This window comes from Spea bombifrons, chromosome 5 (genome assembly GCF_027358695.1).
Source record: "Spea bombifrons isolate aSpeBom1 chromosome 5, aSpeBom1.2.pri, whole genome shotgun sequence".
Classification (NCBI taxonomy): domain Eukaryota; kingdom Metazoa; phylum Chordata; class Amphibia; order Anura; family Pelobatidae; genus Spea; species Spea bombifrons.
In genome coordinates, this window is record NC_071091.1 from 60335848 (window position 1) to 60348261 (window position 12414).

Consider the following 12414-nt stretch of genomic DNA (forward strand, 5'->3'; position numbering starts at 1 on the left):
ATTTTAACTCGTAACATCCAAAAAAAAAATATGCATGTTGATTTTTTTTCCAAGACACAAAAATTTACACATTTCATGGCATTTTGGTCATGGAACTGGTTTGGAGAATCATGGTTAAGAAAAATTCTGAAAAAGTCTCAGGTTTTTGGGCACAAAACACCCTCAGTAAAGAAGAGGCTAATCTGATTTTGGAAATAAAACAAATGGTCCTTTTTCAACTTGGCTCGAGCCAACGTGAACTGTGTGAAAAACTGCCTAGTTAATCAGCCTCTTGACCATACGATAACCGCGTTGGGGTCACGCCTGCTATTATATGCACAAAACCATTTCCCTTAAAATTATAATTTTCTCCCCCATCTAAATGCATGGAGGGTTTCTGAAGAATACACCCCTATACACCCACCTGCCCCAGTAGGTATGTCAGCCTGTAACCTGTGAAATGTATATGTCCTGGGGGAAGAAATGGTCAATGCAGACATAAGATAATTATGTATACAAATATACTGCAGGGCAAACTTAAAATGTAGTATTATCAGTTTAGCAGTCAGTGGAATATTCCCGAGGATTGCCCCAATACAGTCACTATGGTGACGAGACTTTTTCTCGATAATCCCTCTCTGTGCATAACGTCCTTGGACATGGAAGTATGGTATATGGATAACGCCCATTTAACGAACAGCAGGAGCGGAACGACGATTTCCAACCTCGCAATGCAGAGTAGAAATGAGCGACATATCAAGTGACCTCACTAAGCTACCAGCGAATGGTTAGAATCAGGTCACGTGATATCAGTTAATATCCTTTTCCGGTGGCACACAGAACCGCCGTGACAATGGATACGGGGTTTCTACAGAAAGCTGCAATCGCTCTAAAGGACTCTTGCCCTGGGCTGTCCCGTCACTATCTGTAAGTATAGATAATGCTGTTCCGTTTCGGTATGATTTCGCTCTTTGTCATCGAACCGGGTTGTTTTTTTCCCCCCTGTGGACAATAAAGTTTTCGTTTGCTAATCCCGTCATGCATCGGCCTTTCCCTGAGAGATTGATTCTAATGTTAGCTTTTGGCGGGGAAATGACGTATAGCATGGTTGTTTAGAGCACGTGCAGCAGTGGTTCACAAGGTCCCGTGGTTAACTGTTTCGTTGCCTCTGCAGTTTTATTCACCTTTATTGTGTGCGTTTTTCACACAATCTTATTTTTTTATTTTTTTCGGAATTGTGTTTTAATAAAGCATGTGATGGACATAGACACTGGATAGTGAAAAGTTGTGCTTCATTAATATAAATTCCATTTTTGCCATTACATATTTTATAAGAAATACATTATATTTATTATGAAAAAATTACCCCTTTTTATTTACCCAGTATGTTTAGTAACATTAGTCCTCTAGGAGATGTTTCAATTATACTGTAACATGAGTTAACCCCTTGATAGCAAGGCCATTTTTTTTGCCCTAACATACTATATATTTTTTGTTTCTTGGCTTTGGGAGAAGAATCATATTTTACCTCCTATACATTGTACACAGCTAGTGCAAATGAGAAATAAAAAACAAAAGTATTTAAATCTAGATCAAGCGCAGTTCCCCATAACTAGCATACCTGGGAACTTCTTCATTCTGGCTACCCGGAGCCTTTCCTTGCGGGTCTGCCCAGTGATGTCCTGCTGATGTCAGCGGGAAACAGCCCACAGGGCATGTCAAGACCCCGCAACCCGGAGGATTAGGGTGTAGAAGAGGAGAAGCAATGCTTCACCTGGAGATCTCCAGGTCAAACCCGTAGAGTTCCCATAAAGATCTCATATGGGGTGTTTTTAGACCCCAGAAATCTCTTTTGAAACAAGGGAAACCATTGTGATGTCATAATGGCATCACTAGGGGGATTTCCTTTTTGTAAAAATGGAAAACTTCAGTTTCTCTCCTTTTTTGAGAATGCTGCAAGCTGCTGTGATGATTCGTCCCCTGCAGCAGCGGGGAAACCTGCTAGGACGCCTTTGGAATACCCAAATGGAAGTTTAAATCTCCTGAATGTGACAGCGTTCGCTGGGGCTATACATTTTGCCGACTGACAGTCTGATCTCTTGTGCGCTGGCAGGGATTTAGTCCTGGCAATGCTTAAAGCGTTGGGGTGTAACGGTACGTCATCCGGTGTCAATTGCTAGAATTTGGTGATGTAATATTATGCCCATCAACGTGAAAAGGTTAAATATTTGGTAATGTCTTCATAGCCATGGTGCATATAAAAAGTGTTTCAAACAGTGTCAAATTTAATTATATTATACAATTTAAAATGCAATTTCCATTTTTAAACCGAATACATACACATTTTCAGGTACACTAGGTGATGTGCATAAGTATGTTATCGATTAAGCCATGTGGTGTTAACATCCCTTGTATTTTTTTTTCAGGTCTATCTGGAGTTCTTCAACAAGTAAGTGGCACAAGGCTGTCCGGGCAAATGCCCATGCAATTATAGAAAACACTGTTGTTTTATTAGCATACTTGGGAAGTTCCCACAGTAGGTTACCTGGAGCTCTCCCTCTCCTGTGCGTAGCGACTTAAAGTGGTGGGGCTAAAGCCAGCCGGTTTTTCGTGAGCGTGGATTGAGGGGAGCTGGACGGCTTGTCCCTGCCTCTGCCCGGAGGAAGAACAAACTGACCTAGGGAAGCAGGGCTTCACCCTGTTTATAGGACAACCCCAGTGCACCCTTAACACTCTCTGCATCCATTTTGCATTATGATGGTTGCGTGGATATATGTATGTTTGTGAATCATATACTATTTGTGTTTTGTTCCATATGTGGTGTTTTTGAGCCATACGTCAAAGCGTTGCTTTGTCAGGCAAGCAAAATAAAGCTAAATTCACATTTTACAATGCCCCCAAAACAACACTTTCTAATATTGTTGCGATACATGTTTTGTTTGTTTTATTTTTATCCCAGAAGTACCTGTTAACAATCAATAATTTGCATATTAATTGTCTATATGCGTAAATAGCTTTTCCCTTGCAATGGGGAAATGGAACCACTAGAGGGAGACAGTCGCATGGCAATTTATAAAGTGTTCATAGGAGAAAAGTATAGTTAAAATGATACCATTTATTAAAGTGTTCATAGATCAAACAAAATTATACTGCATAAAAAATGGGCAGACTGCATGGTTCTTCTCTTAAATTCTATGTCTATTGTAATCATGTTACATATATCGGAATGCCTAAAAGGTAGACACTGGTTTGGGTGAAGCAGCAGCATTTGCATTCTTTTATATTAATCGGCATTTGCTTTAAATCTTGAAGATCGTAGTTTATGAAACAGAATTTGACAACAGATAACCATTCGGCCCATTTTTCCTGATGTAGAGACACAGACCTTCATCAGTCCTTGTCTAAGATTCAAGATGGCAATATCCATATGATCTTATGCTTATATTCCCTCACCACTTCTACCACAGATAATGCCATGTGTGTGAAAACTATTTGTTTCCATTTAAAATGTAAAAGCTGTTAACACCAATCTTAAAACCGCAGTTGACAAAGCACTACGTTTCACATACCTTGAAGGGGATTTGTAATGGTGCTCCAAGCCCAAATTTCTGTCAGTGATGGAAATTAGCTCTTGCAACCAGTTCTAACACTAGTGCTGCCCCATACCTCTGGAACCTAACCTCCAGCCTTCACCCTTCTTCTCAATGCTGCCCATAATACATTCTATTATCACGGCCCGGGGTTCTGCAACCAAGTGTTATTTGCAGTTTTGTACATCTATACGATTCTTTTCAGCACTTCTGTAATTTAAACCTATTTTACATTTGTTGATTTTTTTTTTTTGCAGAAGTGAAAAAAACTACTGGATCAATATGCGCGTTTTGTTTCCAAATGTTAACACCTGACAACCGCAAAGTGCGCCTCAGGCCGAAAATGAAAATAACTCCAGACATTGAAAGGATTTTGCGGAAAGAATCAAAGAACTATAGACTCAATCTGAAGCAAACAAAACTTCTCCGAAAATACAAACTGGCAAAGAGTGTCGTGGTAAGGGTTATGGTCCAATTAAATGATGACGTATGGTGCATATAGTTAATGTTCCATGTTATTTCAGTTCATGAAATTATTCCTCGCTCAGTGTCCCCTGCTGCTCGTTAAATACACAACTTAATTTTTTCTTAACTAAATATATCGGTGTATTTAAAACATTGGTTAACATTAGTTTTGTACACAAAGAAAGCCACAAAATCATTACGTTTTAAAAAACGACCAACATGTATAAAATTGTTCTTCCAAAGTAAATACATTTTTATTTATTATCTTAATAATAAAATGGAAATGTCAAGGAAAACATGAATGATTTTAAACCAGCTTGGGGCACTTGTGCTAATCATTTGTGTACTTAGGATTTGTTTCTAAAGGGGTTCAATTAGAAAGAGCACTTTAGGTGGAAATAAGTGGAGCATTAACCATAGCATGTTTTACTTAAAACACAAATACGACAGATTATATCACTAGGTTTTGCACACTAGATCAGTTTTCATTAAAGTGACAAGAATCAATGGGATCAATAGGACCCCTGCGTATTTCAAACACATTGTTCAAGGGTGTCTGTGTCCAGAGGGAAGCTTTGGTTATACAAAACCCTCTCATTACCAACGTGTATGACGCTCGCAGCTAACATGACCTTTACTTTGTGCAGTGATGATACATTAGGGAAAAGCATTTCTTTCACTTGCGTAAGTGTTCTGACGTTTGACCAGAGAAAGCTCAAAAACTGTTTAAAAAATAATATTTTCATAATTTGGCTGAAAAAGGCATAACCTGATTTGCAGGTCCCACACATCTGATGGAACTCCCATTAACGTTTTCACATATTACTGAATGCACCATGTTTCTGTTGATCATTTTTGGTTTGAAAACAATGGGATATTTCTGCTGATTGTTCCTCGTTTGACACGTACCCAAATTTATAAATATGGACAAATGTGTCCATCTGAATTCACAGCAAGCAGTCGCGTGCCAGGATTAACCATCATTAACCAGTAGGAAGACCCTGCTTCTTTAGGTTTTTCAAGGAACTTGTCGCCCTTAACTAGGAAGTATTGCCACTCTGCTATGATAAATGAACATGGTTACTGAAGATCTACATCTGGCTGCCCTTTGGTCCTTTTATTTGGTTGGTGGGGCAAAAGAACAGCAAAATTTAATAGTTAAAATTGAGTATTACTGAGTTTCCTGTGCATGTAGTTCCAACCCAAGTAAGCTTCTCTTTCAAGAGATATTTACGCTGACCACGCATACTATATAAAGAATAAATAAAGTTAATAAACTTTTTAATTTAGGGCCAGACTGGAGATTAAAATCAGTTATGTCACTTTTAAGTCCAGTTTCTAATAAATAACATAAATAGCATGCTATACTTACACTTTTGCAGCGTGCAACTTGTGCATCTAGCTGAAGACCACACACTAAGCAATGGAGTCTGCCAGGTGGGCACCAGTAGAGCTAGGTTAATAAAATCACGTGAATGGTGCCATTTGGCACAGGCCTACCGTGTATTTTCAGGGATGCCCAATGGCCAGTCTGGGCCTGCTTCCTCAAAGTTTTGCTTTTGTTACTTGTCTCGAGTGGCTAGCATTTCCCATGACGAACTGTTTTTTCTCTCAGAACGGTAAGGCATTGTGGTTATTTTGCACAATTTTGCACGCTTGTTGTACTAATGCATTGCATAAGTGCTGAGCGGATGCGCCATATGCAAAATATTGGTGGCATAAAATACCTATGTGAATTGACTCCTTTCAGTCTATTATGAAACCAGTGTGTTGGCATTGATCACACAGCACTGTGAATGGATGAGAATTGCGCTTCCCTTATATTGACAAACCAGTCTGTCGCCTCACCAACATGATATAAAACACTGGCTTTACTTGTCTGTTTATTAGACCGATCTGTATACTGCATCACTCTTCATGCCTCATGGCTACTTTCACATCGGTAGGAGGGATTTCTAATTCTTTTACTTTACCACTTTTCTCATTTGTTTTAGAAGCAATTTGTTTAATGAATTAGTTTTATTTTTATTTATTTTTTTTTACCTTGGTTTTAAAAAGCTGGATATTTCTCTGTGTTAGACATTGCATTTTAGACTTCTAATGTTTTCTTTCTCTGAAATTATTTTAAACATCCATTCAAGTTGTAGAGAGAAAAAAGATTTTTAATGAGATTTTAAATACCTATCTTGGAAATTCGAAAATCAGGATGAGCTACTGGTTCTTTGTTTTGCTGCATTTACTGACACATACCAGAATATTCATATGGAAGCACTTCTTGTAACCTAAGCTCGATATGCACATTAATTTTAACTTATGACAGGCCTTAAACTGTCACTTTTTTATGTTCCGCATTATTCAGATTTATCAGCTGTAGACATGATGTTTGGCTTTTTGATCAAAATTATTTGCGTTAACATCACTTTTAAATGTAAATAGGTTGTTCATGATTTTTATTTCAGAATTTTCTGTGTCAGAACAGTGGTTTAATATACTGTATATATTTTTTTTACCCACCAGGTAGTTACGTGCAATACATGCAAAATGATTTCAAAGTTTCCCGGAGAGACCCGAAATTCTCTTGCTAACAGCCCTGGCACGCCCAGGATTAAGCGTGGATGTGCAACTCCAGATCTGAGAACTCCCGGTTCTGTTAGGAAAGTTAACCTGTCCTACAGTGAAGAGAAACTCAGCTCTAAAGGCAGAAGTCCTGTAATAACACCCAGGTAAAATAAAAAAAATAAAAAAATAAACCTCACCTTGGTTCGTTGAGGTGGAGGTTTTCATCTTCATCTAGAGCAGTGCTGTTGGGGATATCTTGGATGGGTTGATCTTTGATGTGCTTTCCGTATTTTTCATGTAAAATATACTGGTTATTTGTAATCAATTACCCAGTCTTAAAATAAATGTATTTCTTTTTTTGCAGCTAGTCCTAAGCTTTAAAAGTGGAATTAGTGCTTGCTTTGATCAAAGGTTACCTTTTTAGTACTATGGAATCTGGAAAATGTAATATTCGGCTAACATTACAAAAATATGTAGAGTCACGCAGAGCCGGCCTTAGGTGTTCTGGCGCCCTGTGCGAACTACTCCTCTGGCGCCCCCCCCTCACTACCCCTCCTCTGCCCCTTCAAACTACCCCCCCTCTGCCCCTTCAAACTACCCCCCCCCCTCTGCCCCTTCAAACTACCCCCCCTGCCCCTTCAAACTACCCCCCCTCTGCCCCTTCAAACTACCCCCCCTCTGCCCCTTCAAACTACCCCCCCTCTGCCCCTTCAAACTACCCCCCCCTCTGCCCCTTCAAACTACCCCCCTCTGCCCCTTCAAACTACCCTCCCTCTGCCCCTTCAAACTACCCCCCCCTCTGCCCCTTCAAACTACCCCCCCCTCTGCCCCTTCAAACTACCCCCCCTCTGCCCCTTCAAACTACCCCCCCCTCTGCCCCTTCAAACTACCCCCCCTCTGCCCCTTCAAACCGCACAGGGCGCCACACTCCAGGGGGCGCCGCCGCCGGGTCCTCCCCCGCCGCCACGGGGTCCTCCGCCGCCGCCGCGGGGTCCTCCTCCGCTGCCGCCGCCGCGGGGTCCTCCTCCTCCGCCGCCCCCTCTGCACCTAAATGAAAACGTTGTTTTTTTTTGTTGCTGGTTTTTTTAACTTTATTTAACATGGAGGATGTTAAATAAAGTTAAAAAAAACAACAACAAAAAAAACAACGTTTTCATTTAGGTGCAGAGGGGGCGGCGGAGGGGGCGGACCCCGCGGCGGCGGCGGCAGTGGAGGAGGACCCCACGGCGGCGGCGGCGGAGGACCCCGTGGCGGCGGAGGACCCCGTGGCAGCGGCGGCGGGGGAGGACCCGGCGGCGGCGGCGCCCCCTGGAGCGTGGCGCCCTGTGCGGTCGCACAGGTCGCACACCCCAAAGGCCGGCCCTGGAGTCACGTAAACCTTCAGGACCCTCAGAGGTTTCTTTTTCAAATTAAACGGGAAAGTTAAGGAGTGAGGAGTCTTAAAATGCAATTCTAATATTTAAGAAGAGACCTTTTGAGGTTCTGAATGCTTATGTAACTTTACATATTTTCCTTTCTTGGTCCAATAAAAGGTATCCACTTCCACTAAGACTCTGTCTTCTCTTGGGTACAGCTGTATCCATTTTCCTGTTTAGAAATAAGACTGACAATGGGCCGATTCTACTAAAAAATGGGGAGTGATTTACCAAACTTATATAAATGCTGTCGTATGAAGCCACATTACAATTTAGTTGGTTTTCGGAATGTATTAAAATTATTATTTGGTGGTGAGTTTCTACATTTAAGTAGTTTCCTGTTTTTCACAAATATATACCATTAATACTGCATGTTTTAGACTTAAGGCTGCCTCTCTTAATGTCTGATTTTAATGTTTTGATCTGATTTAGATTTTTTGGTTACAGAAATATTGTTGTCCTTTTCAATCGGCTAAAAAAATCAAACAACACTTTTAAGCCTTTTAATTGCTAATGCCCCGTTTATGTCCTCGCTATTTTGGCACAAGCAAAAAATCTCTAAAAACCCTAATAAATCCAGAGTTGCTTTAGTTCCTCATACAGTAGCCATCGTAGAGTTTTAACAGCTATATGTACAGTATAAGGAAAATTTTGCCTACGTTTAGGTTGGAAATTAAAATCATACTCTTACATATTAAACCTTTTCAATGATGTTTTATTAGTGGCTAGATTAGGTTAACATTTTTTTCTTTACTTTGTAGGTCCTGCGCATCTGCACAGTCATCTCCAGCCACTGTGTTAAAATCGGCCAAGAAGGGTAAATTTAAATTCTCCAGATTAAAAATGCTCCTAAACCAAGAAACAAAAGAAACACCAAAGCACGGAGGTTTGCAGAACTTCCTCTCCTCGCTTTGATAACTATTAATGGAGTGACTTTAACATCATGGTATATTTGTAGTATAATTTTGAGCAAATATAATTATGCAGACAATGTATTGCTTCTCAATAGAGTGTTAAAATATACAATTTGTATTATGAGTTAAACATGCTTGTGGTATGATTGACTTATTATGAACATTACATTTGATTGCATAGTTAGAGGTCTTTTTTAGTAATATACTTTATAATATAGTATATGATGCACATTATTTTAACTGACATACTACTAAATCCAATTAGGAGATTAAAGCTGTCACCGGCAAGATGTTTTGGTTTTCATTACATCTGGGAGATACAAATATTATTTTTACTTTGCCCATGTGGGGCAAAAATGTGGATAATTAATTCCTAGACAGTCCTAAGTTCAACTCTGTCCTCACTCCACTTCCTCCTGATAATCCATTTTATTTCATAAATCTATTGAAGGAATATTTGTGGCGGCTGGAAGCTGGTTGCTCAGATGCTAAACGTGGAATGCCTCATGTTCACCAACAAAATTAAAGTCGGCAATCCTTGAGGCCAAATCGTTATATAAAACTAAAGCAATTTTTATTTTATTTGAAACCGTAGTCCCACAAATTAAAATACAAAGTATGCAGCGCCGCGGAGCCTCGGTTGGCCCCGGATAGCCGGCCGCAAGGCCGGTGGGCAGAGCCGCTCGCCTCGGGACCGGAGCGCGGACAGAAGGGGGCCGCCTCTTTCCCGTAGCGCACCGCACGTTCGTGGGTAACCCGGTGCTAAAAAAAAAAAAAAAAAAAAAAAAAAAAAGACGCAAAATAAAAAAAACAAAAAAAATAAAATACAAAGTATATGAAAGATGTATGTTAACGGCAGATAAGCTTGCCGTTATAACAAATAAGGAAATTGCTTGACCCGTTTCACACTTGCTATGCTTTATTGGAAGTTGGTTTCTCCCCAGAGACATATACTTAATGATTGTAATTTTATGTATAATTACTTTAAGTCCTCCCGCACAAAGTTTCCATGCCCCAACAGTGAATTTCAAAATGGGCATATTGCATTGGAACTCAAGATTAACTAGTCACAAACAGATCAAATCGCAATGGGAATGGCCAACTCCGAGGAGGATAAAGAGACCTTTAAGCTAATTGCCAATATATGTTGCATAAAGAATATATTGTTACAAATGATACACACACAACTTGTTTGCTTGTTTGCACTTCCTCCTGATGCTTGAAGACGCTGAATCGTGCATATCATATCAACAAGGATGACCTTGGTAATGAGATGGTTTTAGAAAGTAATGTGTGTTTCGTAAAACCTAATTAATTAAACTTGGAATCAAATAAGATTAGTCTCAAATAGATTAATCACATAAATAAGAGAAGCTTCAGAAGAATTTATTAATAATTAGGGGTTGCACATGAAATGAATATTAAAAATGTGTGTAATCACTTTATGCACACGTAATTTACAAATAAATATATATATATTATGGGAGCCACAGATAAGACTCTTGAATCATAGGAAACAATTATCATGCCTAAAACAGTAATGACGCACATTTGAGCTAAACAGATAAGGAATACTGAACGGCCCTTCTCATAAAATAAAGTCAATGAATAGCTTTGACAGTTTCACAATCCTCAATGTATGCGAGTATCCTATTTGTGGCTGTATCTGTCCCTCCCAATGACATCTCATGCCGTAATAAAGTTTGGTGAGAGGCACCTTTTGTGAGTTCCAGCCAAGACCAGAAACAAGTTGGTCACACATTCTCCAAGTATATTCTATTAAAGTGCCACAAGGACACTGAAGTTTCAAAGTTAAGTTTCTCCAAAAGCATTCATGCATCAAACTAAATATTCCAGGCTAATAACGCAAACATCATTAACCTCAACACCTTTACAAAGTGTTGCAAACTTACAAAGAAGATTACTTGTGTTACATAACTGAGCTACATTATGGCAGAGAGCCAAACTGACCCATCTTTTTTTACTCCTCCTAACTAAAAGCTTATACTTCATATCAGCATCGTTTTACAGGAATTTCTAATCACACTATTTTTTTTCTCAAGACATAACACGTTTCCATTGTTCACGATGGTGCTTGATTACATTGTTCATACAGCCCCCCCTAAAATATTTGAAATCATTTTAAGACCAATTAACATGCACTTTGCCTAATTCTGTTGCATGCGTGTGTTGAAAGTAACATTATAAATATTGTTCTGTATTGTCACCTGTGTTGCTGTTCAGTCAGAAGGTCAGTTATAAGAGAGATGTCTGATCTGCATAACCAGGGCATTAACATAATGGTGGTTTCCATAGCACATTGTACCCAGCGCTACTTTAATGTATTTAATAGCTCAGGTTTAATTTTTTGGGTCCCTCTTGCAACTATGCAGAATCCTCCTTATGCATTTGCCTCTTTCCATGCCACTAAGCTCCTAAACCGACAGCCAGATCCAGCATTGGTTCGAGTTAGAGGTCTATGGATACAAACAAGCACTTCCATTGACAGGGCAGGGTTTTCTTTACAGGCTGTAGAAACCATATTATAGTACTTAGAAAGTACTTTAATATGCATTTTTGTTGGTGTTATTGTGTCATTTAATGAACATTTTAACATAAATAAATAGATCTCTAATTAATGAAGCAAATTATGTCTGGGCAACATGTACAAGCCTTGGGAGTGATTTTAGGAGTGTAGTGTTAAAAAGGGGGCCCAAAATGTGGAAACTATATTGTAAAGAATCTCAGCATAGATTGCAATAGTGCAGTTTTTAGAAATTCTTCCAGGTAAATGTTTTTCTTAGTCTTGCAGTCACATCCGTTGAAAACCTGAATGCCTCTGCTGCTAAGGATGCTTATTGGTGTTTATATCGGAAAGAATTTTACAATAACGGCTAAATTAATGCAGAAGAATTGCTTGACATTCAACTATAAAAAATTACATTTTAAAAAATCATACATTTTTATTAAAACATTTGTTTCTGAAAATGTGTTCCTTTAGACACTAGGAAATAAGGAAAATGTGAGGTGACTTGTGTGTCTTTATCTCCATAGCATAAGAATTGATCTGGCACATAGTTCTGTACAGAAGTTACCTGAATAAAACATTACGTTTATCAATACAAAACATGTAACATCACTATTCTTTACCCAGTAAGAACTTGGCGAACTTCATTCTATTTTCCAGTTATCAAAAGTTATTTAATAATAGGGCCACAAGCAGATTATTTCAAGTGATGTTTATTTGGTAGATGCAGCCATGCACATTGACAGAAAATATACAAATTATACATTTTCCAAAATGGCTGCCAAATTTGTAGCCCCTTTCAGCAGCATGATATGACACGTTAGTTAAAAACTGGAGGCTAGTCAGTCACATTGTAATAGGGCACTTTTAATGAAATGGTGTTCGGTTTTAAAATGACATTAACAATATTGTATTTTTATAACAGAGTGGGGCATTATTCTAAAATACAATGGCAAAACACAGTT

At 39.1% G+C, this 12414-nt stretch overlaps 1 protein-coding gene across 1 annotated transcript; it reads left to right on the forward strand.

Moving 5' to 3' along the window:
- Nucleotides 1–807: 807 nt before the first annotated feature.
- On the forward strand, nt 808–9052 carry C5H18orf21 (chromosome 5 C18orf21 homolog). The gene is made up of 5 exons (XM_053466762.1): nt 808–906; nt 2406–2428; nt 3827–4026; nt 6552–6757; nt 8770–9052. Exons 1-5 carry the CDS (start codon nt 833–835, stop codon nt 8921–8923), a joined length of 657 nt encoding a protein of 218 aa, XP_053322737.1. The 5' UTR covers nt 808–832; the 3' UTR covers nt 8924–9052.
- The last annotated feature ends 3362 nt before the right edge of the window (nt 9053–12414 follow it).